Source organism: Hyperoodon ampullatus (assembly GCF_949752795.1).
Source record: "Hyperoodon ampullatus genome assembly, chromosome: X".
In the NCBI taxonomy this organism is placed as follows: domain Eukaryota; kingdom Metazoa; phylum Chordata; class Mammalia; order Artiodactyla; family Ziphiidae; genus Hyperoodon; species Hyperoodon ampullatus.
Window position 1 is genome coordinate 129,098,674 of NC_136913.1, and position 27,396 is coordinate 129,126,069.

General features: G+C 48.7%; 1 protein-coding gene across 5 annotated transcripts in view; it reads left to right on the forward strand.

The window, feature by feature from the left end:
* Positions 1 to 14,022: 14,022 nt before the first annotated feature.
* The window catches only part of MAMLD1 (mastermind like domain containing 1), a gene marked incomplete at both ends in the record, with an annotated part of 51,336 nt that continues 37,962 nt past the window's right edge, over positions 14,023 to 27,396 (forward strand). For all 5 annotated transcript variants that reach the window (XM_079727311.1, XM_079727313.1, XM_079727314.1 and 2 more), the window contains one exon: positions 14,023 to 14,118. In XM_079727311.1, the coding sequence (XP_079583437.1) occupies positions 14,023 to 14,118 (96 nt within the window). The remainder of the gene's footprint in view (positions 14,119 to 27,396) is intronic.

A 27,396-nucleotide genomic window follows, 5' to 3' on the forward strand; every position in this document is an offset into this window, starting at 1 on the left:
GTGGCACGTAGGCTCAGTAGTTGTGGCTCACGGGCTCTAGGGTGCAGGCTCAGCAGCTGTGGCTCACGGGCTTCATTGCTCCGCAGCATGCGGGATCCTCCCAGACCAGGGCTCAAACCCGTGTCCGCTGCATTGGCAGGCAGATTCTTAACCACTGCACCACCAGGGAAGTTCCCAGGAAGGCAATTTAAACATGAACTCTTCACAAATCTTTTCTAGCCTAATGCTCTTTTATCTCACTGCTCCTTAGGCCACTTGTTACGTACCCTCCCCTCCCCCGATACGCCTTCTTAGGTAATTTTCTCAGTTGGACCCGTCACAGTGTAGATGGAGACAGAAGGCTGGACCGTGGGTGCAGACCTCGGGGACACCTCCGTGCAATGCCCGGTGACAAGTGCCACATTTCGTAGCTGTGGCCTTCCTTGTTTCCTCCCACTTTCTCTTTAGAGTGCTCTGGACTCTGAGGTTGCTGAATTCTTGAGCTATGTCCTAATTCATGGGGCAGGGCTCTGATCCCCAGATGGCCTTGTTTAGAATCTGGGGGCGGGGGTCACACGAGTGTTTGGTTGAATGTGGAAAGAGGGGACCCCAAACTCTGCCCGGCCCCACTAGGAATCCGAAGGTAGCTGAGGGTCTTTCCAACAGCCGCTGAAGGGAAGTCTGTACACTCTGCCTGGGGACTCATAGTAGGTGGATGCCCATTGAGGTGGCGCCAGCTGGCAGGGCTCATAGGGTCACCCAGGCCAGACTCTTTCGTCTGTTGAAGGAAAGTGAACCCCGGAGAGGTGAAGCGGCGCGCTCGTCAGCCTTGGCAGGGGGAGGCAGCAACCTCAGTGCTGCCGACACTTTGAAGAGAGGCGGGGTCACTGGACGGCCTGGGAGGCGGCCTCGGATATTTATTAGGCTTCTTGGGGCAGTACCTTTTGGAATGTGGACCAGAGGGAGCGTTAGATGGGGCGTCTGTGGCCAGCCCAGCGCACCGCAATCTCGGGAGTCAGTGAACCTGACATGTGGCGTCAACTCTCTCCCTGCCCATCGTTCCTCGCGATCCTCATCCAAGGATCTGCCTCATTCCAGTCTCTGCCTTGATTTCCCTCTCTGCTCAAGAAGAGGGTTACCTTACAATCTCTAGTTTGCCTCCCAAAGCTAAGATTCTAGGACTCTAGCCAAGCGTCACTATAAAGGGACGGGGGGCAAAAGGGACTGCTCCCTTTTGTTCAGTTCATTTGCTCAGAGGTGCAGAAAGGGGCTGCCTTTCCCCAGAGCCTCTGTCACAGGGACTTTCAGGTTCAAGTTATCATCTGACCCTCACACGGTACACGTGAAAGGCTAAGAGCAGGGCATCAGCCCTGCTTTGCAGATGAGGAATCTGAGGGTCAGAGAGTCAATCATTTGTTTAAGATATAAGTGCAAGCCAGATCTCCTGGCTCCGGTGTTCCGCCCACAATTTCTCCTCGGTCATCAGCTACAAACACTTTGCAAACCTTCACTTGCCTGCTTCGGCCTGCTGTGACGGCTGGCATCAGGGCCCAAGTGGCACAAGTTGATAAGTTGTTTCTACGTGCTGAAGCTATTGCGTGCCAAAATTGCCACAAAACCAAGCCACTTCCTCCCTAGCCCAGCATCTCCAGTTATTGTACGATAAGTCTAGGGACAGCATTGTTTAAAAAATCATTTCGAGGGGAAAAGAATCTTGCTTGCATATCTGCCTTCAGGGCCACAACTGAGGGGAGAGCAGGGGCAGGAAGGGAGGCGAACAACTTAGGTTCTCTCCCCTTTGCTGGTGGTGGCGGAGCCGCCTGAGGGCTGCTGAGCAGAAGCCCAGCTGGATGGCAAGGAAGAGGGGCCAGGCACCCACTGGGACTGATGGGGACATCCCCCACTTAGAAAGGGAGGCTTTCCCCCTGGGCCTCTAGTGCTTGGGTACTTTCTAGGACAGAGAGAGAGAGAGAGAAAGAGACAGAGAGAGAGAGAGAGAGACAGAGAGAGAGAGAGCGTCTCTGTCTGTTTGTGCCTGTCTTTGTGCGTCTCTGTGTGTGTGTGCCCATGTGTATCTGTCTGCATGCGTGTGTGGCTGTGTGTGCCTCTGTATTTGTATGTCTTTGTCTCTGTGTGCATGTCTATATCTGTGTGCACGTGTGTGTCTATTTGTATGTGCGTTTGTGTGTACTGTGTGACTGTGTGCATCTGTGTCTGTGTGCGTACCACCGTATGAGTGGCATGGTATGGCCCTGCAGAGGACACCGGGACAGTTTCCTGACGCCCACCCCCCTCAGGCCAACCGCAACCTTGGTGATCAGCTGTGGGGAAGCTTAGGGGAACTCAGCTTGTGGGCATTCAGCACACAGGAAAGCCAGCACCCAGAAGGGCCGTCTGGACTATCACTTTAAATCCCAGGGTTCTTTCAATTTTCAAAGCACATGATGTCCGGAACAGAAAAAGATGATGCTGAACAAGTTCAGGGAGAAATGAGGTCTTGACGAAACTTGGCCTCACATCACCTTGAGGCTGTTTCTGCTGCAGTCGATCACGTGACAAGATCAGCATTGTTATCCCTGCTGTAAGACTGTCTCGGTCTGCCCTCATTTCTGGGTGTCCGCAAGTTCCAGAAAACTCTGTTCTCTGCTTATTGTCATGGATGGACACTGTGTGCCGCTCAGTCTTAGAGTTGAATCCGTTTCCAGGCAGGGCCAGCTGGAGACACAGTGATCCCAGCTGACTTGTTGGTTTGGGCAAGTCTTGTCTCCTTAAAGCAGGATTCTGCAGTCCGAGCCGACTGTATGGGATCGTAGAACATTTGTACTTGCCAGGAAGCCCCGGCCCCAAGCTGATTCATCGCTGAGTGGCATGGGACGGTCAGGGATGTGTGTGGTGGACAGGCATTTGTAACCTCAGTGGCATGACATCCCAAATCCAAAAGGAGGGGGACTTGGGAGGTCCCTGGCAGTGGCAGCAGCGATGTCAAAATTCAAGTCAACCAGATCTTGAGGTATTATTTCCAAACCAACTTTGTAAGTTGTTTATCTATGACGTGGGTCACTAGGGAAAGGTCGTGGCACCACGGTGTCATTAAGGGAAGAAAAGGCCTGTTGACACCCCATTTCAAAAGGAGCTAGTCCTGCTAAGAGTGCAGGATACAAACATTTTTTTTCTCCCCAAACTTAAAAGATGTGGCTTCATCGTTTCTCTAAAAGGAACAACTTTCTAAAACCCCAAGTTAAGGAGTGATAATAATATGGGCTTTATTTAAAAAGTTTAATTAGTATATAATTTACATACCATATAATTCACTCTTTAAAAGTATACAATTCAATGTGTTTCACTGTTTTGACTTGTCTATTCTGGACATTTCATATAAATGGAAGCATACATTGTGTGGTCTTTTGTGCCTGGCATCTTTAACTTGGCCTCATGTTGTCAGGGCTCATCCATGCTGTAGCGTGTACCAGTACTTCATGACTTTTTATGGCTGCATAATACTCCACTGTATGGAGAGACCACATTTTGCTTATCCAGTCACCAGTTGATGGACATTTGGGTTGTTTCCACCTCTTGGCTATCATGAATAGTGCTTCTGTGAACAGTCATGTACAAGCTTTGGTGTAGACATGTTTTCATTTCTCTTGGATATACACCCAAGAGTGGAATTGCTGGGCCATATGGCTATTCTATGTTTAACTTATTCTGGAACTGCCAAACTGTTTTCCAGAATGGCTGCGCCATTTACATTCCCACCAGCAATATGTGACGGTTCCAATTTCTCCACATCACTCTGGGCTTTTTCAAGTCAACTTTTACAAATGAAAAGTGCTGTGTTTTAGAATATTGTTGTATTTATTAATACGAGGCTCTAATTATATGCCTTGTGGCTCTTGAATACTGTCAAAGCAGTCCTTTCAAACGCACAGAAATATTGAACAATGTGTTGTGCCTTCCTAAGGACACATGGGCTCCAACCCAACGAGTCACCAAGGCTCTAGGCTGAGAGACTCCTTCAAATGGTTCTAGGGTAGCCGCCACCCAAGCTTGAATCCGTTCACATGCAGTGGTAGCTGTTAGAGTTCTGTACAGAACTTAGTGTTTTACACATGAAGAAACTCACCCTTCAAGGTTAAGCAGCTTTCCCAGAGCCCCATAACTCATGACCTACAAGCCAGCCTTCCTGTTTCACGGCCTCTCCTTGGGCTCCGAGGCCCTGACTCTTCTAACATCTAGAAGCCCGGCCTTCTTCACTCTCAACCCGCCTGTCTCCAGCCTGGGCTCTGCCTGCCTCTCCCAGGACTGGCTCCCGCTGGACCGGGGCGTCTCACTTGACTCGTTACACCTTCACACCAAGATTGCTCATGGCAGATCGGAATTAGCAGCATCCAGTTCCTTTCGAGGGGGGTCAGGTGCTGCGATTACAGCCCAAAGTGCCCATGACTGACAGCAGTGAGTTTCTGGATCTGTTCCCCACGAGGCGTTCTCTGCTGGAGGTCTGGACGGTAGGAGTGGCCTTAGCCTCCTGGCCTGTATTCAGCCTGCCATCAAGCCGTGTGACCCTTCACTAGAGGTCCCTCCTTCCCATTGCTTCCTCTCGCTTTCCACATGGCCCTGCACCCCAGTTTTGTCTACAAAAGTTTGTGAGGCGTTTGCCATGAGCAGTCTGTGCTGGGGGCTCCACTTCAGAGCTGCCTGGGATCAGATGATTCCTGGCTGCAGGTTCATGGGGCAGGCAGAGTTATAAGGGTCCAGAACAGGGCGTTCTCTAAGTGCCGAGAGCCAAAGACAGCCCTGGGCTCAGAACGCTCTAGCTCCTAGTCACCCAAACAAGAGAGGATCCTTCACACCAGAAGAGTAAAGAAGCCCCAAAGCTCCCGGAGGAGCTGGCACAGGCCAGCCCTCAGTGGCATCCACGCCTTTGCTATAGAAAGATTTTTATCCCCAGTGTATGAGTTTGCTAGGGCTGCCATGGGAAAGTTCCACAGACTGGGTGGCTTATACCATAGACAAGAATTTTCTCACAGTCTTGGAAGGTAAAGTCTGAGATCAAGGTGTCAGGAGGACTGCACTCCCTCTGAAGGTGCCACAGAAGGATCCATTCCAGCTTTCTTTTAGTGCGTGCTAGTTCCTTGGCTTATGACAGCATAACTCCAGTCTTCACGTGGCCTTTGCCTGTGTGCGTGCCTCTGTGTCCAAATTTCCCCTTTTTATAAGGACACCCATCATACCGAATTAGGGGCCCACCCTACTCCAGTATGACCTCATCTTAACCAGTCACATCTGCAATGACCCTATTTCCAAATAAGGTCTAATTCTGAAATACTGAAGGTTATGACGTCAACACATGAATGGGGAGGGGGAGACACAATTCAACGTTAACACCAATGTACACGTCTGAAGACAGATTTGAATTATTTTGCCATTGACATTACCTTCACCCGACCAGATGTCTTCCATTCCTCTGTAAGCCCATTTGAAGTCCAGAGATCTTCTGGCTTTTTCTTTGGTTTGGAAGCTAAATTTCACCCTTGAAAAAATGAGGACTCTAATATCCAACGTCTTCCATCCTGACCAAAAATATGCCCAACAAGCCAGAGACCCAGGATGGGACATCATGGTCTCAGAGATTCCTTTGGGAGTGGCTGAGCAGAACCTGTCTCGTCACCTCATCCAGGGAGCACAGAGGAAGAAGCAACTAAGATGGGGGATGCACTCGGGGATGTGGGGTGCACCCAACTTGGCTTCACAATGCAGCTCACCTTTATACCTTCCAGCCTGAAGCCCGAGGCTCTTTCTGCTGCTTAGTTCCTGGGGGGCAGTGGACTGGGACTCTTTTGCACTTGGAAAGGTTTCAGTCCTTCAGGGTTGCTCCATCCTCATGCTCGGCTTGCCTCCTTGCCAAGTGCCTCTGATTTGGTTCTTCGTTTCCTTCCTCTGTCATGTCCAGACTCAGGGGGCAACAATGTAGATCTGACCCCGACTGGCACTTTGACGTGGACATCAGGCATCTGACAGAGTCCACAGGTCTGGGCAGCAAGAGGTCCAGTAGTAGAGGCCTTGGCTAAGATGGAGAGGGGTGAGCCAGTGATAACCCTGGGGGCCCTCGGGTGCCTTCAGAGCCCAGGCTGACGGGGAAAGAGAGACTGCCCTCAGACCTCTGCTCCGAACCTGAAGTGTGAGTACAGCCCTCACCCACATGAACAGGCTCCAGAGCCCCAGAGCAAAGCCTCTTCCTGGAGCATCGACTTACTTGATGATGGGTTGGGGGGGACATTTTCTTTCTGTATTAAACCCGACACGGATATAGACAACTGAATTAATATGGATTTCTGAGGGTGAAATCCAAAGTGTGTATGGAAGATGATTTGGGGGTTCATCCACAGTCCTGGATTGTGCTTGGGGGAGAAACATTGCTGAGGATTGGTTTCTTTTTATGGGGGACATAGGCTTCCTGTACAGGTGTTCGTGGATGCTGCTGGGGGTGGGGGTGGGAAGGTAGCATACCCCTGCTGTGGCAGGAAGGTCTGCCCAAGGGCTGTTTCCCAGGCCCAGATTCATCTCCAGGGAAAGAGGAAATGATATCATAGCCACAGAGGCTGGCGTGCCGACGGCAGGAGACGCCTTCTGACTTGGACCAAACAAAGTCAATTTCCAGGCAAGGAACTCTCACCTGCGTTTCCTCTGTTGGCCACGCTCTCCAGCCCTGGTCCCAGCCGGTACCCAAACTCGGTGATGCGGTGCTGAGTCAGTAGGCTGCTCCTGCAGACCAGAGCATCAGGCCTTTATCCTCGGAGCTCTGGCCGCTACCTCTGCCTGTCCTCTCTACATTGGCTGCTGGGAACCGCAAAGGGGTGGGTCAAGAAATCAGTAGAGTGGAGTCTTTAAGAGCCACAGCGGCGTTTTCTTTTTTTAATTTTGCCTTTTTTTCCTTAGGGCTAAATGGGTAGCTTGTTTGGTATTGGTAGGTTTTGTGTTGCCAGTGCTAAAATGAGATCTGGGCCTCCATCCCTCACACAGGCTCGAGATGCTGGGCCAGGGAGTTAGTGATGCTTCAGCAGTAAATGAGATCTCCTTTTTCCATTTTTATTTGGGCGCACTGTATATTATATGACATTTTGTCCTCGTTAGGGTGTCTCTAGACCCTAGTATTTGAGTGTGGTCACAGCTGAGGCCTTGGGCTTGGCCCCTGAAACACTCAACAAAGATTTGAGTGGGGCTTGTATTTTCAAGAATAAAAAGGTCTGCGCAAACTTCTGTACATTGCTTGAGAAAAGAATGCCACTTAGGGGCTTCCCTGGTGGCGCAGTGCTTAAGAATCCACCTGCCAATGCAGGGGACACAGGTTCGAGCCCTGGTCCGGGAAGATCCCACATGCCGTGGAGCAACTAAGCCCATGCGTCACAACTACTGAGCCTATGTTTTAGAGCCCGAGAGCCACAACTACTGAAGCCCATGCACCTAGAACCCGTGCTCTGCCACAAAAGAAGACACCACAACAAGAAGCCCGTGCACCGCAACGAAGAGTACCCGCCACCCCTCTCCCCGTGACTAGGGAAAACCCACGCATCAACGAAGACCCAAGGCAGCCAAAAATAAATACATAAGTAACTTTAAAAAAAATGCTACCTTGGACGTGCCCCAGAAGCAATAAGAAGAATGTATCCCTGTGGGTCTGGACACTGAAATCCTTTTTGAATAGAAGTTAGCTTCTTTTATGAAATAATTATAGATTCACTGGAAGTTGCAAACAGGGTATAGAGAGGCCCTGGATGGTTACATCTTATAGAATAGTTGTACAGTATCAAAACCAGAAAATTGATATTGCTGCAGGTTTTTCTGAGGACATAAATTTTCATTTCTCTGGAATAAAGGCCCTAGAGTGCAAGTGCTGTGTCATCCTACAGCTGCATGGCTAGTTTTACATTTCCCACCAGCAGTGAGTGGTCCAGTTTCTCCACTTTCTGACCAGCTTTTGGTGTTCCCACTGCTGTTTATTTTAGCCATTCTGATAGGTAAGTAGTGGTATCTCATTGTGGCTTTAATTTGCAATTCTCTAATGGTTAATGATATTGGACATCTTTGTATGTGCTTATTTGCCTTCCGTAGAAACTCTTCAGTGGAATGTCTTTTCATGTCTTTCTCCCATTTTCTAATTGGGTAGTTTGTTTCCCTACTGTTGAGTTTTTGAGATTCTTTATATATTCTAGATACTAGTCCTTTATCAGATAGGAGGTTTGCAGATATTTTCTCCTAGTCGTGTTTTTCATCCTATTCACAGGGTCTTTCACAGAGCAAAAGATTTTACTTTTGATAAGGTCTAATTTATCAATATTTCCTTTTATGAGTCACACTTTTGCTGTCAAGTCTAAGAAGGAACTTTTTGCCTAGCTCTACATCCTGAAGATTTTCTCCTACCTTTTTCTAAAACTTGTGTAATTTTACATCTTACATTTAACTATATGGTCCATTTAGAGTTAACTTTTGTGTAAGGTATGAGGTTGAGTTTGAAGTTCATTTTTTGCCTATAGATGTTCAGTTGTTCCAGAACCATGTGTTGAAAATGCTACCATTCCTGCGCTGAATTGCTTTTGCATTTTTGTCAAAAATCAGTTGGGCATATTTGTGTGGGTCTATTTCTGGAATCTCTGTTCTGTTCCAGTAATCTATGTGTCTGTCCCTCTGCCAACACCACACTATCTTCTCTAATGCAGTCATATGATAAGTCTTGAAACCGGGTAGATTGATTCCTTCCACTCGATTCTTCTTTGTCAAAATTGTTTCAGCTCTTCTACTTCCTTTGCAACTTCCATAAAAATTTTAGAATAATTTTGTCTATATCTGCAAAAAATTGTGCTGGGATTTTGATAGGAATTGGTTACAGCTCTATATCAATTTGAGAAAAATTGACACCTTTAGAATGTTGAGCCTTTCATTCTGTGAACATGGAGTATCCCTCCGTTCGTTTAGATCATCTTTGATCTTTCATGAGTGTTGCATAGATTTTAGCATGCAAGTTCTATGCATGTTTTGCTTGGTTTTCACCTAAGAAGTTTTTGAGCAATAGTAAGCGGCATCGTATTTTTAATTCCAGCGCCCATGCGTTAGTTACTGGTATTTATAAGTGCAATTGATTTTTTAAATTTATTTTGGCTGCACGCGGGTTTTCTCTAGTTGCAGCAAGTGGGGGCTACTCTTCGTTGCAGTGCACGGCTTCCCACTGCAGTGGCTTCTGTTGTTGTGGAGCAGGGCTCTAGGTGTGTGGGCTTCAGTAGTTGTGGCACACGGGCTTAGTTGCTCCACAGCATGTGGGATCTTCCTGGACCGGGGCATGAACCCGTGTCCTCTGCATCGGCAGGCGGACTCTCAACCACTGATCCACCAGGGAAGCCCGCAATTGATTTTTATATGTTGATCTTGTATCCTGAGAACTTCCTGGACTTACTTGTTAGTTCTAGGAGTTACTTTGTAAATTTGGTAAGATTTCCATGTAGACAATCATATCACCTATAAATATAGTTTTGCTTCTAATATGTATGCCTTTTGTTAGTTCTCTTGCCTTAATGAACTAGCTAGAACTTCCAGTACTGTGTTTTTGTTTTATTGAGATATATTTGACACACAACATGGTGTAAGTTTAAGATGTACAACATACCGATTTGATGCAAGCAGTGAAGAGAGCAGATATCCTTGCCTTGTTACCAGTCGTGGAGGGAAAGCATTCAGTCTTTAATCATTAAGTGTGATGTTAGCTGTAGATATATTGTAGATGTTCTTTATCAGGTTGAGGAAGTTCCCCTCTAGTTCTGGTTTTCTGAGAGTTTTCATCGTGAATGGGTGTCGAATTTTGTGAAGTCCGTTTTCTGCAGCACATAATACGGTCATATGATTTTTTGAATTTGTGGTTTTGCGATAATTGTAGATTCACATGCAGGTGTAAGAAATAATACAAATAGGGCTTCCCTGGTGGTGCAGTGGTTGAGAATCTGCCTGCTAATGCAGGGGGCATGGGTTCGAGCCCTGGTCTGGGAGGATCCCACATGCCGCGGAGCAACTAGGCCCGTTAGCCACAACTACTGAGCTTGCGCGTCTGGAGCCTGTGCTCTGCAACAAGAGAGGCCGTGATAGTGAGAGGCCTACGCACCACGATGAAGAGTGGCCCCCGCTTGCCACAACTAGAGAGCCCTCGCACAGAAACGAAGACCCAACACAGCAAAAATAAATACATTAATAAACTCCTACCCCCAACATATTCTTAAAAAAAAAAGAAATAATGCAAATAGATCCCATGTACCCTTTAGCCAGCTTCACCTAATGATAGCATCTTGCAAAACTGTAGTATAATATCATAAGCAGGATGCTGACATGGGTACAGTCAAGGTACAGAACATTTCCATCTCTACATGAATCCCTCATTTTGCCCATTTATGGACACATCCACTTCCTTCCCACACCAACCTCCTCCTTACCCTTTGGCAATGTCTAATCAGTCCATTTCTATAGTTTTGTCATTTTAAGAATTATATAAATGGAATCACACAGTATGTAAGTTTGAGGGTTGCCTTTTTTTTCACTCAGCATAATTCTCTGCAGATTCATCCAAGTCATTTTATATATATATATATATATATATATATATATATATATATATATATATATATCAACAGTCGTGTCCTTCTTTTGCTGAGGAGTGTACCATGGTATACAGGTACCAGTTTGTTTAATCCTTTGTTCATTGAAAGATTTCTGGGTTGTTTCCAGTTTGGGGCTATCATGAATAAATCTACTATAAACACTTGTTTACAAATTTTTGTATGACTACCAAGTTTTCATTCCTGTGGGATAAATACCCAGTAGTGCAATTGCTGGGTCATGTAGGAGTTGCATGTTCAGTTTTTAAGAAAGTGCCAGTTTTCATTCCCTCCAACAATGTATGAGTAATCCAGTTTCTCCCATTGTTGCCAGTATTTGCTGATATTGATTTTTTTAAATAAAGGTGAAATTCACGTAACAATTCAGTGGCATCAGTACATTCACAATATACTAAGCCATCATGTATTACTTCAACTTTTTAAAAATTTTGTGGATTGTTTTATAGTCCAAAATATGTCTATCTTGGTATATATTTCTTGGATGCTTGAAAAGAATGTAAATTTTCCTGTTTCTTGGTGGAGTGGTCTATAAATGTCAATTAGATCCTATTAGATGGTGGTGGTGTTGAGTTCTTCTATATCTTGCTGATTTTCTGTCTAATTGTTCTATCAACTATTGGGAGAGGACATTGAAGTCTCCACTATAAATGTAAATTTCTCCTTTCAGTTATATTAATTTTTGCTCCATATATCATGTAGCTCTGTGGTTTGATGCATACACATTTAGGATTACTTTTTCTTCTTGGTAGATTGACCCTTTTTCCATAATGTAATGCCCCTCTCTGTGCCTGGTAATTTTCTTTGTTCTGAAGTTACTTTATCTGGTATTACTAGAGCCACCCCTGCTCCTTTTTTAAAAAAATTAACATTTGCATGTTTTTCATCCTTTTACTTTCTACTTGCCCATATCATTATATTTGCGGTGAGCATCTTGCAGACATCATATAGTTGGCTTATGTTTTTTTATTGACTCTGTCAATTTCTGTCTTTTAATAGGTGTATTTAGATCATTTCCACTTAATGTACTTATTGATGTTAGTGCTTAATTCTGCCAATTTATTTTTAATTTCTGTTTGCTCTCTATTTTTGTTTCTCTATTTTCTTTTTCCTGTCTTCCTGTGGGTGACTTGAATATTTTTTAGAATTCCATTTGATCATTCACGTACAGTGTTTTGCATGTTTCTTTTCATATACCATTTTTCTTGCTGGCTCTAGGTATTACATCATATATACATAACTTATAAGCATCTACTGATGTCAACATTTTACCAGTTCAAGTGAAGTATAGAAACCTTACCTCTCTTTCCACTGCTTTACCACCCTCCTCTGTTTATAAGGTAATCATTAAATATTTCTCCCACATACATTTAGAACCACAGCATGCACTGTTATAATTGGTGCTTCAACCACCAAATATAATTTAGAAAACTTGAAAGGGAAAGGAAAGTCTATTCTATTTACCCATATTTTTTCTCTTTCCATTGTTCTTTCTTCCTTGGTGATGTCCAAAATTTCTTCTTTTATCATTTCCTTTCCGTTCAGAGAACTTCCTTTAACCATTCTCTTAGGAGAGGTCTGTTGTTAACAAATTCTTTTAGTTTTCCTTTTTAGTTTTCCTTCATCTAAGAAGGTCTTGATTCCCCTTCCATACCTGAAGCATATTTTTCAGCACTTATTTAGATCTTCTGTTTTAGCTGACTTCCTCTGACAATGCTCTGGCAGGGAAAGGGGAGCACTCTCTCATTTCTGCCAGGTAGCTATAGAAATCCAGGCTCCCCACTTAGCCTTCATTGACACCGGGGAGGTCGGGGCTTCTCATTACTGCTGGGCAGTGGTGACAGTTCCAGCTCCCCACTGGGCTTCCACTAATGCCACCCTGGCTGGGATAGGTAGGAGTGCCTCATTACTGTTCCCCATGTGATCTCCCCTGACACTGGACGGGATGGGATGTGGACCTATTACCACTGTGCCAGGGGCAAAGGTCCTGGCTCTCTATGAGGTCTCTTCTAACACCACCCTAGCAGGGACAGGGAGAGATGACTCATTACTGCTCTGTGGGAGTGGATTCTAGGCCCCCAGTTGGCCTTTACTGATGGGGCTGGGTGGGACCACCCTTTTTTCTATTAGCTGAATTAGAGTGGTTCTTGTATAAAAGTTTTCGGTCTTGGGAGGCTGCCCCTTTCCTGGTCCTTTGGCTTTTGCTGGAGGCTTTTTGTCTGTGTTCATTGGCACTTTGGATTGTTGGCTTCTTCAGGTCCTGATCTGGGATCTATGAAGCAGAATGAAAACCCAGGGAGCTCGCCACCGCGTTGTTCCTTAGGTCCCAAGGTCCCTATCCAGCCTGTTTTCTTCTCTCCACCTTTCAGGGTCTTCTTATGTTTGTTTTATATGTAATGTCCAGAGGTTTCAGCTGTGCTCAGTGGGAGAATGGGGAAAGTACTTCTCCATTTTTCTAGAGCCAGGCATCTGGACATGGAAATTTTAGACCTGGTTTTGTACTGCCAAGTAGATCTATGGGAAGGAGAGCTTCCCTCACATATGAATGTCTTAGCAGAGCTCTTATTCCACGTCTACATTGTGAGAACAAAAAGAAATGAAACAAAACAAAACGAAAAAAATCCTCTGTACCTGTGTTTGCACGTGTCCGCTCACCTGTCATGGAGGGCATAAATTGGGGCAGCCGTGATGGCAGCCAGCTCGGTTAGTTTTTTGTAAACCAGTGCCCCAGGGTTTCATGAGCCCCTTCCAACATCCATTGCTTCTTTCCATTGACTGTCAGGTTATGACCTGTTAGTCAGCTCACTTGGCTGGGTGCTAACGGGCAGAGTGGGGAGTTGCTCCTTCTATGGACCAAAGGCTTCAGTAGAGCTGAAGGGGCAATAAGCCATCACGTGATCCAACCACCATGGTTTTCATATTAAAAAAAAAAAAAAACCCTGTGTCAGAAAACAGAAAAGCCTTTCCCCAGATCTCACTGCGAACCACACAAGCAAAGCCAGACCCAGGAGCCCCGTTCCCTGCCTTTAAGCCCGCTGTTATTTAAGGTACATTGGGCTGCTTCTCCACCCATCCCTCAGCTCTCCAGTGAACTTCACTCTGCCCCATGGCCAGGGACTGCGGTCTCATCCCAGCCAAGTGCCTCCCAGAGGTGCCCTTCTTCCCTGGAGGTGGGAGGGGCTCCATGAGGGTGGTGGGGTGGGAAGAGAGACAGGAAAACGAACGTGGCTGACTCCACCTAAACCTGTCCTCAGAATGCAAGTCTGTGATTCACGGGGTCAATGGTCTCATCTTCATATCTGAAAGACAGTGTACTTTTTGTCTCCCTAAGCCCTGTGTCTAGGTCGTTTGGGAAGCGCCTTGGAGAGTCAAGAATAAAATTGCAGGTCAAACAATGGATGACTGGAAAAGTCGGCTTGTAATCAAGAGCATGCTTCCCCATTTCGCCATGGTGGGAAATCGTCAGGAGCCCAGAAAGCTCCAGGAATCGGTCAGACAATGGGCTATCGGGGGGGAGGGGGGTTTTGAATGCTTCTAATCTTAAACTTGAACGTAAGATGTGTTATTGAAATTCTCTGTGCGAACTTGGTGGCGATCAACCAACCCAAAATGTAAGGAACTGAAATCTGACCTAGAAGGGATCTAGGAGATGAGCTGACCTTGCCCCTTGTGAGTTTTTGGAAGAACAGGAAATAGAGTCCAAGGTTCCATGTGGATTCCCAGTCCAGCTCTCTCTGCACTGCACCCGTTCAACTGGAAAGAGACGAAGGGTGAAAAGGGAAAAAGACCTACTTTTTCCCTTAATAGAAACCAGGAATGTGGGAATGACAGGCACTAGATATATTATATTAGCTTCCTAGTACCACTGAGAACAGGAAGCCGGTGAGTAGGGCACAGAAAGATATTCCCATTCGATCCTCTGGCCCTGATGTCCTTTCAAAAACTCATTTGACACATTTCTGCTTTCTTCCCTTGGAACTCAGATGGCATCCATGGGTCCGAAACTCAGGGTTAGGGATTCCAGAGAGCCATTGGTTGGTTGAATCTGACAATAAAACCCTGCAACCTCGCCAGTCTACCAGGGTTAGCTCAGTTAGTAGGAGGTGCCGCAAACACAATGGCTGTTATCTCAGTGTATTAGGTCCACAGAGGAGTGGCTCACTTAATCTCTGCAATTAATAGAGCAGAGAGGAAATGGCTCTTCTAGACCCGTGGGTCTGCTTCCTTCCTGTTCAGAGAACTGGGAGCTGGGGGCTCTGAGGTAATGTCATTTCACATAACTAGAGGGCCTGGCTTCTCCAATTCCAAGGGCAATCCACTTTCAGTAAGTCAGTTTTCTATTTAGTTGAGGATTCTGATCTGTGCACAAGTGTGCGGGTACATTGTTGAAATCCTGTTGCTCTTTTTTGCCCTGGTTGTCTACCACCAACAATGTACTGAAAATGTGGTATCCAGTTGAGACATTTACAAAACTTTGTTTACTGGAGTTCCAGCTCTCACAGAGATGGCGGAAAGATGGGGTGGCAGAGAGGGAGCAATTACTTTGGCCTGTCCTCCAAATTGCCAGCCCTCCCATCAGGCATCTTTCCATGGCAATCTCTACCCTCCATCCTAATTACCCTTTTTAGTTCTTGCTTCTCTTTTATGGTCAAGAAATAAGTCAGTGAAGGAAAGCCTCTTGGTAATGTATCCAGAGTTCATGGTCAGCTTCAATGGGACTTGCAGTTTCTCCTTTGTTTCACGCTTGTTTCCATCCCTAGGGGAAAAGAGTGGGTGAGTTGTAGGTGCAGGATCCTCTTCCCCTTCCCCCCATGTGCCCCACCAACACCCTTTTAAAAAGTAGTTGTCGTAAGAAAGTGCAGCACCCTCTCAGCATTTGTTCATTCATTCAGCAGCCTGATTGCTTAATGACTCGTGATCTGGAGTTTTACCTTTTGAACACTTGGGCATCCACCCAAGCTTAATAAGGCATCCAGTCTCTGCAGTGAGTGTATGGAGTTTTAACAGGAGGCAGAATGTTTGCTTCCTCCTTTTGAAGTTAAGATCTCCACTCCTCCCCCAGAACGGTGAGTGGATTGATTACTAGTGCACGAATCTCTAAAATACTAGCACTCCAGCTGGGAGCGCTTCAGAGCCCACATGAAATTGGAACCCAGTCGTCTCCTTCTCAGTCTGCACCCAAAGTTGCGAAGATTCCCCAGCTCTGAGCAGCCGCCTATTCCGTTCATAAGGCAGCTCCAGAGAACATGGAGGCATTGAGGGCATTAGACGTACAGTCGGAGAAGGAACGGGATGCTGCGCTCACGGCGCACCTTCTGTGTGTCGTCATGTGATGATAATGAATGGCTGACTCTATAGTTACCATGAGTTGGCATGCCCAGTCTTCCTTCCGACCTTCCCAGCCATTGCCCCTCTTTATGGATGAGGACGCCAAGATCCAAGAAATCCAGTGACTTGTAGTAAGATGCTCATGGCGAAGGTGGGGAGCTCTATCAAGGGTCCCCATCTGGGTGGCCCCAAGTGCAGCCTGCTTTCCACCTGCAGTATAACCTAAACCAACGGCTCACCCCTTCTTCTCCTTCTTGTCACCTCAAATGCAAATGGAGCTGAGGAGTCCTGTCTGTCCCTCTGCTTTAGACTGGTGACCTTACATATGCCCGGTAGGAGGAGGGCCGTTCACCAGCTGCCATGGCGTCTGATCAAGTTGGGGGTTTGTGCCCCTCATCCTCGGAAGCACACACTTTTCTTTGCAAAAAGCACAGGGGACTCAGTAAGGAGACCTCAGATTTCATCCCAGGGCTCTAACTAGCACTTTGTGAGCCCTTGGGTAAGTCCCTTTGCTCCTGAGGTCAGAGGGCCTGCATATCTCAGGCCTCCTGCCACATTTCCAGGGTCCCTCCTGTGTGCCCAGCCCTGTGCTAGACCATGGGCTACAGCAGCTCCCAGTCAAGGGGTAGGTAGACTCCTCCCAGGCTTCCTGCACTGGGAACAGATATGTCCTACTCTGTAGTTCTGCCTGTCCTCCTCGGAAGCTGGGAGGAGAGTATGGCCAAGTGGCTCTCTTGTGCATGTTCCTTTGTAGACAATAACTCGTCTACTCCTATGACACAGGGACTAATATTTCCACTTCACCGGGGAGGAGACCGAGGGACTTTCCCAGTGTTGCGCGGGCAGTAGGTTGGAAATTCCGATCTCAAACCCAGGTGCCCTGACCAGCATCGTCCAGCCTGTGAGCCGAGAGCCAGGCTAATTAAAACCCCACAGGGAGTAGGGACAGCCAGCCAGGACCTGGGCTGTGTTGTGTAAACAGCTCTCTTGGAAGCCTGGAGAGGCAGCCCAGTGTCCCCTGCTTCATGCCGGCTGTGGGCAGGGTGCACTGTCCCCAGGAGAGGGGAGAAGGGTGTATGGCCCCGGCTTCCAGGAGCCGGGGGGTCCAGGAATCAGCTCACTGGGGAGGCGGCTGTCCCCGGCAATTACTGGGATCCTGCATGAGGCTGTGCCCTCTGCCCACGTCAGATGATGATGTACAAGGTGTGGATATGAACGCAGTGTAAACCACACAGGGTATTACTGCTGTGAGCACTTTTTTTTTTTTTAATGATCAGAGATTGGCATTGGCTCAGAAAGGCGATGAGAGACAAGTGTCCTTGGAGCTCAGGTAGAGACACAGGGCCCCTGAGGATATCTCAGGCTCATCAACAGCCCCGCTGCCCAAGGAGCGCTGGATTTATGGTGTAGCTCTGAGCATTCTGGGTCAAAGCCTGCAGTGCGTATGTGACTTTCTATTTGGGGATCCTCCCCACGGAGCACGCAGCTGTTCACTCCTTTTCCTCCCGCCCCCTCCTCCTGCAGTGAGGGCCCGGCCCTGTTCCAGACACCCCGCCAGGCTGGGCCACCAGGCAGAGGCCTTGCCTTCAGCTCGGCTCTTCTGCGAAGGCTGCACGCTGCTCGGCTGGCCAGTCACCACTGGGCTCTGCATCCGGGTCCCACATGGGTAGCCCCATCCAGCAAAGCGGTGACCTGAAAATCGCAGTCTGTTTGCAGGGGGTGCTGCCGGAGGGGAGGTCTGTTTGGCAGCTGGCGCCCACTGGCATCTGGGCGCTCGGAACTGCCTATTTCTGAACTTCTAGGAGCCCACGTTAGCTGTGTCTGCGTTCCTGCCCGGCCTCTACCCACAGCTTCCTTGACATCAGGCCCGAGGTGACAGGTGTCTGGAGCTTGAGCTGCCCGGGGGAGGGGGAGGGTGGACACTCTTGGACCCCAGATCAGGGTGTCAGGAGAGTCTGGCTGAGCTGACACTCAGGCACGACCCCCATCTAGGGTGTGTGCACACCAGAGGGGGGCAGCCCTGGGGCGCAGACCCAGGGCTCCTCAAACTCTGGCTTGGCCTGTGCAGGCTGAGGCCCCTTGCTTTTGCTGAAAATCCCCAGCTGGAGAACTCAACGTGGCTCTGATTGCAGACAGATATTTGGGTCATAAGCTGCCCCTGGGGTACCCAGTTCTAGACCTCAGGTTGGGGAGGGGACAGGAAGCATGCACTTCTAAAGATTAGGCTACAGATGCTGATGTCTGCAGTTGACATAGAAGAATTTGTCAAAACCCTGCCTCCTGCCCCTTGGCCTTTCCTTTCTCCTCATCTACCACCTCCCCTGTCTCACCAGATCTCCAGCCCCGAAGTACCAAAGTTAGAAAGACGGGCAGGAGCCCAGGCCGGACTCGACCCCTGAGGGCCCAGACCCAAGGCCCAGGCGTGGCTGCTGCCACCCCTCCCTCCCTGCCCCCTCACCCCTCACCCCTCTCCCCCCCACCCCGTCCTTCCTCAGAAACCCCCTTTGTGTGCCTCCCTCTGGTGCTGCAGGGAGTGGCCCCTCTTCTGACTCCATCCAGAGCTGTTTCTCCAGGCCGGTCGCCCCCCTCCAAGGCTGTCACCTGGCACACAGGCACTCTCGTGACCCAGAGTAAATGCTCGGTGGACAGTGGTTGCCTTTCCTCTTGGCCAGAAGGTCCCTTAGAAATCGTTCAGGTCACCTCCGTTGTTGACCACAAGAGGCCCAGACACACGAAGGAGAAGGCGTGTCCTTCATGGGGCCAGTTAGTGAATTCATCACAATTTCTGAAAAGCGATTGCCTCTGGGCCTTGTGCTGGGAATGGAAGAGAACAGGATCATTTGTAGGAAACCTTCTGCTCCAGGGCTTAATTCACATCTGCAGATGCCAGCTGAGCCCTGTCACGACACTAGGTGCTCTGGGGGTACAGAGATGAGGAGGAAACAGCCCCAGTCTTCTGAGAGCTGCGTTATGGAGGCCTGCGGTGGAAGGGGTGGGACTCGAGGCCGAGTTATCCTAGAGACCCTTGAAGGCCCGAGGGAGGAGGGTGTGCTTTCATATGCTGGACAAGGTGCGAATTGTTGACGAGGATACAAAGGCTACGGCCAGGCATTCTGGAGGAGGCGGTGTTCTCTTTCATGGAACCCGTGGAGCACCCAACAGATGGGCAGTAATAATAACCATTGTTAGTGCAGGTTAAACGTGGCCTTTGAGGCTGCTACATGCCTCACCCATTCAGGAATGCTCACCTAACTTGTACGATGGTAGAAATCTTGAAGCTTTTCAGCTCCGAAAATGTTGGCTGCCACTGTCTTGTGAACAGTAGGCCTACGTGGCCCCCTGAAGTGTGAGGAGGGCAATTTGGAAGTAACCTCTGTGCCTTGGGGAAGATGCTCAGCCTGTGCTGTAGGTCAGGGCTTGGCAAACTCCCACCCGCGGGCTAAATCCAGCCCGCAGCCTGTTCTTGTAAATAAAGTTTTATTAGCACAAGCCACACCTAGTCATTAACATATCGTCTGGAGTTGCAACAGGGACCACTTGGTCTGCAAAGCCTAAGATAGTTACTCTTTGGGCCTTTACAGAAAGTTTACGAGGCCCTGATCTAGGTCACTGGGTTTCTTATCATATTTTCTGAGGCCGTAGTTTCCTCCCATAAGTGGGTGCTCAGCTCTGTGCCACTTAAGGGACAATCACATACCCTGGCACCTCTCCAGGCATTCTGCTTCCTCTCCTGTGCCACAGCTGGCCTGACCCCCCTCCGGACCTATCCCTTTCTCTCTCCCATCAGCATCCAGGCAGACCTTTTATAAACAGATGGAGCCGACCACTCCTCGGTATAACCCCCGGCCCAGTGGTTTCCCACCACAGACACCTGACAGTCCACCCGCTTCCCAGGGCTGCAGGTCCCTCTGTGAGCCATGGCCGTCCCCCTGGCTCGCTGTGCACCAAGCACAGTGGCCACCTGCCCGTCCTTGGAGCGCGCCGAGAGCTTTTCCCCAGGGCCTCTCCCTTCTGCCATCCTGCCTGGAGCGCTCTGCCCCCAGTCCTTCTCCTGGCCACTCTGTCACATCACTGCTCCTTCACTCTGTTCTTATTCTTGCTGTCTTCATACCGTCTGTTCCACTAGAACTCCAGCTCCGTCTCATTCTGGTTCCCCGCTCCTCCCCCGGCATGTGCTCATTCTGAGGGGATCTCTGTTCTGGGCCCCCTAGACAGCCCTGCTTTGTACAGTTAGAAGCCTCCATCTGAACAGGTGCTCAGTGCCACTCGCTAGCTGCCTCTTTTTCTAAAATAAACTTGAGGCAATAAAGTTGTCTAGTGTTAGGGCTGTCTGTGTGACGCTGTCAGAAAATCTCAACATTTTCTTGCCTCTTTTTCTCCTTTAAGTCAAGCCTTTGGGCTTTAGAACAATGAACTTGGCTGATATAAAATACCTCCAGGAAGTCAGCCCCCAAACACCAACATCCAACATCTGCTTGCTGAATATATGGCTTCAAAGAGCTAAGTGTACGGTAGCTAAGTGCTGTCCATCCTATGTTTTTAAGCCACATGACAGCCAAGGAACTTAGAAATGCCTTGCCCTTTCCTGTAGTTAAATCTGACATAAAATTACTTTATTGGCAGCATTTTAACAAACAAAAATCTCCTGTGTTTTCACCGGTAATTCAGCTTCCATTTTCCAAGTGAGAAAAAAGTAATTACGAATGATGGCAAGGAGACAGTTTTGAGGTCTCTGTTAATAACACATTCAGGGCAAGCTTCTTTCTCCGGCCCACTCAGGGCAGCTTCCTACAGTGAGGTGGAGCAAGAAGGAATCACTCTGTAGGAATAGCCCCTTGACTGTCAGCACTCCGGCCACTACCAATACCAGCATCACTACCCCTCCACGTCCACCACCAACCACCTCCACCACCAGCATCACCACCTCCACCACCAACACCATCTCCTACACCAACATCATCTCCACCATCACCACCTCCACCACCTCCACCACCAACACCATCTCCTACAACAACACCATCTCCACCATCACCACCTCCACCACCAACACCATCACCACCATCTCCACCACCAACACCTCCACCACCAACACCATCACCACCAACCACCTCCCCCACCAGCATCATCACCTCCACCATCAACACCATCTCCTACACCAGCACCATCTCCACCACCACCATCTCCACCACCTCCACCACCAACACCATCTCCTACAGCAACACCATCTCCACCATCTCCACCACCAACACCATCACCACCGACCACCTCCCCCACCAGCATCATCACCTCCACCATCAACACCATCTCCTACACCAGCACCATCTCCACCACCACCATCTCCACCACCTCCACCACCAACACCATCTCCTACAGCAACACCATCTCCACCATCACCACCTCCACCACCAACACCATCACCACCATCTCCACCACCAACACCTCCACCACCAACACCATCACCACCAACCACCTCCACCACCAGCATCACCACCTCCACCACCAACACCACCTCCTACACCAACACCATCTCTACCACCACCACCTCCACCACCAACACCATCTCCTACACCACCACCATCTCCACCACCACCAACACCATCACACACACACAGACACACACACACGGGAAATTTTTCAGGTTCTATGACATGCTCCCTGGTGTAATCACAGACACCTTCCACACACAGTGAAAGAAAGAAATATTTTAAGGTTTTCATTATTTTCATTATGTAATCTACTCTTGTTGCTGTGGGATTTGGGACTATGGAACATCAGCATGTGTTTGTGGCCAAAATTAAACTAGGATTCATTACAAGAAAGGCTAATATCTCCGAGTACTACACCTTTAAGACAGATAAGTTTGGATGAGAGATCTTAACTTCATAAAAGGATTTACTGAGGATTTCCTTTCAATGGCAGATTCTTGTTGCATTTTATTATGATTTGGTTGACAAAAGTTAGCCTTGCACACAGCTGTTCAGGAATGCAGCCAATGAGTAAAGGCAGATCTGCCTTGAATGGCAAATGCTGCTGAGTAACTATGTTACAGGCTATTTTAGGACCACCAAGAATGTGTTTGCATTTTCAAGAGTGGAAAGAGAGAGACTATTTGGTATGAACACCATGCCAGGCACTACGCTCACTTTCCACCTCTAAGCTCATGTGATTCTGATAACAAATTTGTGAGGTGGCCTCAACTCTCCCCATCTTGGTTGCACAGCACTGTGAATGTACCAAAGGCCACTGAATTGTACACTTGCAAAAGCTTAATTTCATGCTCTGCGAATTTTGCCTCCATTTCAAAAAAAGAGGACCTAAGTCATTTCACAGTGTATACATATGTTAAATCATCACGTTGCACACTTTTCAAAAAATCACATTGTACAACTTCAATACGTATAATTTTTAGCTGTCGATCATACCTCAGTCAGGCTGGAAAAAAGAGAGGACCTAGACCATGGGGAGGGTCTCTGCACTGACCTGAAGCTCCTTAGCCCATGTCCCCTCCCAGCCTCTGCTTCTGTCGCATCAGAGCTCAAACAGCCTGACTCAAAGATCTACTAACTAGGGTGTGTACATTTGCAGGCCATTAGTATATTTTAGAGCCAGAAGTTGGCACCTAGCCACTAAAATGTGCTTATTCAGTAAGCATGTGACCTCCAGAATACACCGGCCTAACCGAGTGTCTCTGGATTCTTCCTCCACCTACACAGCTGTTGGGTTTCTCATGCAGGGAACTTTCTGCCATGGTCTAAAGCCTGTCGCCATTTTATTTACCCCGTTGTTGGGACACAGGCAGAAGCAAAGTCCCCTTCTGCTTAAGCTTCAGGACTGGCCTCCGAACCTTACAAAGCCTGGGACGTAATTTTGTTCTCTGAACCTTATATCCCCTTTCATAAAGCTGGTGCCTTGCGTTGTATAAGCTTCAATCCCCACAAAGCAGAGGGCATGGAGAGCTATTTGGGGAAGATCATAATTTGACCCCAGCTGGTCTGGGGCAAGTTGTGCTTTCTTTAACATGGTCTGGAATTGGAGGTGATGTACACCTCCTGCACATGGCATGGACACTTGTGAACCACGAGGCTCTCCTTGGCCTATCTGCACCCCAGGGAGAGAAGCCCTTTTAGGTGGGGGAGAAGAGCATTCATCTTTTCTCTGCAGGAGCAGTCCAGAAAGAAAGTCATAGCATCAGCTTACCAAAGCTGGGACCCATTCACTTTGTGGGTGGGGAAACTGAGGCTCAGAGTGGGGTAGGGACCTATGAGAGGTCACACCACAAGGTATCAATACTTAGAAGCAGAGCCCTGGGAGAAGTGAGAAAGTTGGGCTTAAATGAACTCTGAGGGCCCTTCTGCCCTCTTCATATATAGAAACCCAGGTCTGCCCAGTGGCCCTGGTGGTCTCCAACCTCGGCTCTGCCTTCGCTTTTCCTCTTCCCTGCATGTTTCCGGGTGCATTAGCCTAATTCAGGTGAAACACAGATGACGCTTGTTAACCTGAGTCCTGCACAGACAGACCCATCTGGGCTGAGACAATGCCCTTGCCTTTGACCTTCAGCTTCTAGTCTGGCTCCACAGGCAGTACCTGCTTGACCTCTAGGCCAACCTCATCAAATCCAGGTGCTTGAAACCAACTCCATCTTTCTCTTCTCCCCCCAAGTGGTCATGTTTATCCCACTAATGATGCTACATGGGAAGGTCTTTGGAGGAAACCGGGGCAGGGTTTCTTCCAGTGGAAAGAGGCCAACCTGGCAGTCAGAGAAACTGGCCCACGGGCACATCTCTTCCTGGCTCTCAGCCTCATGAGCCCTCATGTGAATGGGAGGGACCGGCCTGTCACTAAGGGCCTGGCAGTTCTGACAGCCTAGGAGTGCAAGGCTCGCACTCAAGAAACGCCTGGTCAATGACGCAATACTTGGAGGCGTCTCAGGGGATGGTGGTGCTGAATTATGAGCCCATTAAATCCACACGCATCTATCTGTTTGGGGCCATTCTTAGAGTTGCCAGTTCTTCCAGCTGCTATGTCTACACTACGGAAAGGGAGAACACAGTTCTCAAAAAACCCCAGGTCTGATCATTTCTATATTTGTTGGGGCCGCTCTGGTTGAAGCTTGTTGAAGCCACAGCCCTCATGTTGGGAAGCCTGAAGGTGCAGACAGTGTGGTGGAGCCCAGAGCGGTGGGCGATGGTGAGCAGCAGAAGGTGGAATTTTACAGGCAGCACCGCTGGCCGTCAGGTCGGTGCCATCAGTGCCAGGCTGCTCGTCTCCCTCCACTCTCACCCCATGTCTCGATTCTAGAGCATGTGTCCTTATTTGCCAGAGAGCAAGCCGAGGCCCACACTGGAGGGCCCTGGGGCAGCCTGGGGACCCAGGGCCTGGAGAGTGACATCAGTGACAGTGACTGCTTCTGATGTGCACTCCTCAAAGATGCTGTGAGGCACCCAGGGCAGGCCGAGGACTCATTTTACAGAAGAAAAATTGAGGCTCAGAGAGGGGGAGTGACTTGCCCACAGTCACACAGCAAATGGAGGAGCTAGGACTTCCATCAGGTCTTTTGGTGCCTACTCCAATGCTCCTCCCTCCAGCCCAGCCCGCCTCTGCCTGCAGAGCGTGCAGCCTCTGTCACTTCGGGGCAAGCCCAGGGCGCCAATATATCCCCTCTTTCTAGGGTGAGATTCTTGCTCCAAACCACCTGTTAGCAGAGATTCATTCCTGAGACAAACCGACTCCTCTTGAAGCTAGTCAGGATTCCCTGCAGTTCCCATCCACCCTGGGATTCTCCAGAGCCTCAGGTCTTGCAATTCTGGACATGCTGAAAGTCCTGTTTGCTCTACAGAAAGATCAGTTTGTGGGGACATCGTTCTGAAAAACAACCATGCAAATGATACACCAGCTCAAGTACAGGCAGTTATGGGTGCTCATCTGATCCCATGTCTCCACGCAGGCAGATTCCCTCTCTCTCCCTCCTTCCCTCCTTGTCTCTCTTCCTGCAAACCCAGTCCTGCTGCCTCATGTCTTATCTATTCTCCTTTCTTCTGAGCAAGTCTACTGGGGAACACTCCTGTCTCAGAGGGCTTGAGATCCAAGCTAGCTGGCCAGCGTGAGGTTCTTGGAAACTCCCAGGGAACATGTGTAGCAGTACTGAGGAAAGGTGTTGATGGAGCAGGGGTGGACTTGCGTGAGAGACACTGAGAGAAGCAGAAGCAGGCGCAGATTGGCTGGGGCTGCACCACAGGAGGCGCTGCTGACAGAGGAAGGGAGACTAAATACGCCACAGGCGATTTCCAGCTTTTTGACAATCTTGCCCGGGGCTCCCTGGAGGGAAAAACAAGGAGCCCTGAGCCAGTCTCTCCTGCACACCTTGGGCTTCCTGCATTCTTACCCAGGAGGGACTGTGCATATTTTTGCTGGCCTTTTGTAGATGTCTGTGTTAAACCTCCAGCTAGAGTGTTCAAAATCAAGTGTTTATAGCAGCCTGCCAGACTTCTTTGGAAAGAGTTTTATATATATTATATATATTGTATATATATTATATGTATAATATATATATATATTTATATATATAATATATATTTTATATATAATTATATATATATATATATATATTCTTCTCCTTATGCCCATTTTCTGAGCCTGGACTGTACTCTTATAATCTAGACCCTTTCCCAAGAAATCTTTGCCCTTTTTGCCATTCTGGACTAAAAAAAATGTAGAAAGGGAAGAATTGCCATATGTCATTGTTCAGACAGAACCAGAAATAATGTTGACTTCAGAGCTGAACTTGGCCTCTATCAGAAGGGTTGCCTTTGTTTTCTCATTATTTAGGGGGTGGGGAAGGCATCACATGCTTTGAAATGCATTTTAATGAATGTTTATAAGGTCGTGGGGATCACATTGGTGGCTTTGTCTGCCCGATTATGAAATGGGACTCCGCCGGCACTGGTGGATGGAGATAAAGTCATTCCTTTCTAAAAGACACCAGGACACCGTCCCTCACTCCCCTTCCCCGCCCTACCACTGCCCGGACCTGTGAGGGCTGGGCCTCCTGGGGTCTAGTGTTGGTGTTGGCCCCTAACTAACCGTGGGACCACAAGCAAATCACCACCCATTCTGTTTTCTGTAAAAAGTGAAGGTTGGCATGTATTGTCTAGCAATCCTGCTAGCGGCTACTGATTCACTTATGGTAAAAAAATTTTTTAAAAAAGTTCTCCCAGCGAGTGGGCAGGGTCATGTGTAGTACAAGGCCTGAAGGAAGTAGGGGCTGGCTGGGAGCTGGGACCCATAGCTTGCTGTACAGAGTCCACAGAGACTGGAAAATGGCACATAGGTAAAGCTGTTTAGAAGGGTCTGGAAGTTTGGTGGGGACCTGCCACCCCCAACGTGACGCTGAGAGGGGAAGTCATTCTGGCGTAGAAGCTCTCTGCTGCACTTGATCTAGAAGGGTGGCCACGGGGTTCAGTCAAGCCCAACAGCCCAGACAGGCTGACCTCGGTGGTGGCAGCAGCCTGGGTCTAGGGGCGAAATTAACTCATAGTAGATGTCAACACAGCCGCCTCCCCTCGGCTTCTTTAGGCTTGGCTGGGGATCTGGCCATCCGGCCAAGGTGCTTTAGGCAATCTGTTGAAAGCTCTCCCCGTAAAATCCGAAATGCAGAGCTGCAGCCTCTAGCAAAGTGGAGTCTCGTTTAGTCCACTGAGAAAGGAAAGCCGGGAAGAGGCTCCTGCCTGCCCCACCGCTGAGACTGCGGCGTCAAACAGCGCCCCCCATTGCACCCCCAGGGACAGCAAGGCCAGCCTGCCCGCCGACTAGGGAGCCTCCCAAAGCATTCAGGGAAGCTAGCACCAGCGGCGTCCGGCTGCAGGTTTGGCACAACAGGGGCATCCTGAGGTCCGCTGTGGGGTTGAGGGCCTGAAAAGTGGAGGGCACACACACTCTCACTTCAGAGAGCTGGAGACCCCTTTCCTTCGCCAGTGGTTCCCAGTATTAACTTTAGCATCTGGTGGTCATGTCCCACCTTCCCCACCTCCTGCCACCTTAGTCCCAACAGGATAATGGCAGACCAACAATTAAATGAAAGCCCTGGTATCTGCCAGGGAGTCCAGGCCGTTCCAACTCACAGCTCCTGCCCTCCCTCCTTTCCCTCCCATCCCCCAAGCCCATCCTTCCCCCGCCTGGTCCTATGCAGACTTCACTGGCATTAAACTCGCCTTGAGTCCAAGACATCACGAACAGTGCATTGGGCACAGCCATCGCCCGCTCAGACTCCCAGCAGGGGATCCTATGTAAAGCCCACACTGAGTCGTTCCTTACTGATCCAGTTTAGACATTTCTGTTTTCAATATATTGGATTTGTTTTAAGTCTTTGGGAAAATGTAGAAGAGACCGAATTTCAGCCTGAAATGCAGTGACTTCTCTGTGGCCCATAATTGATTGACTGAAC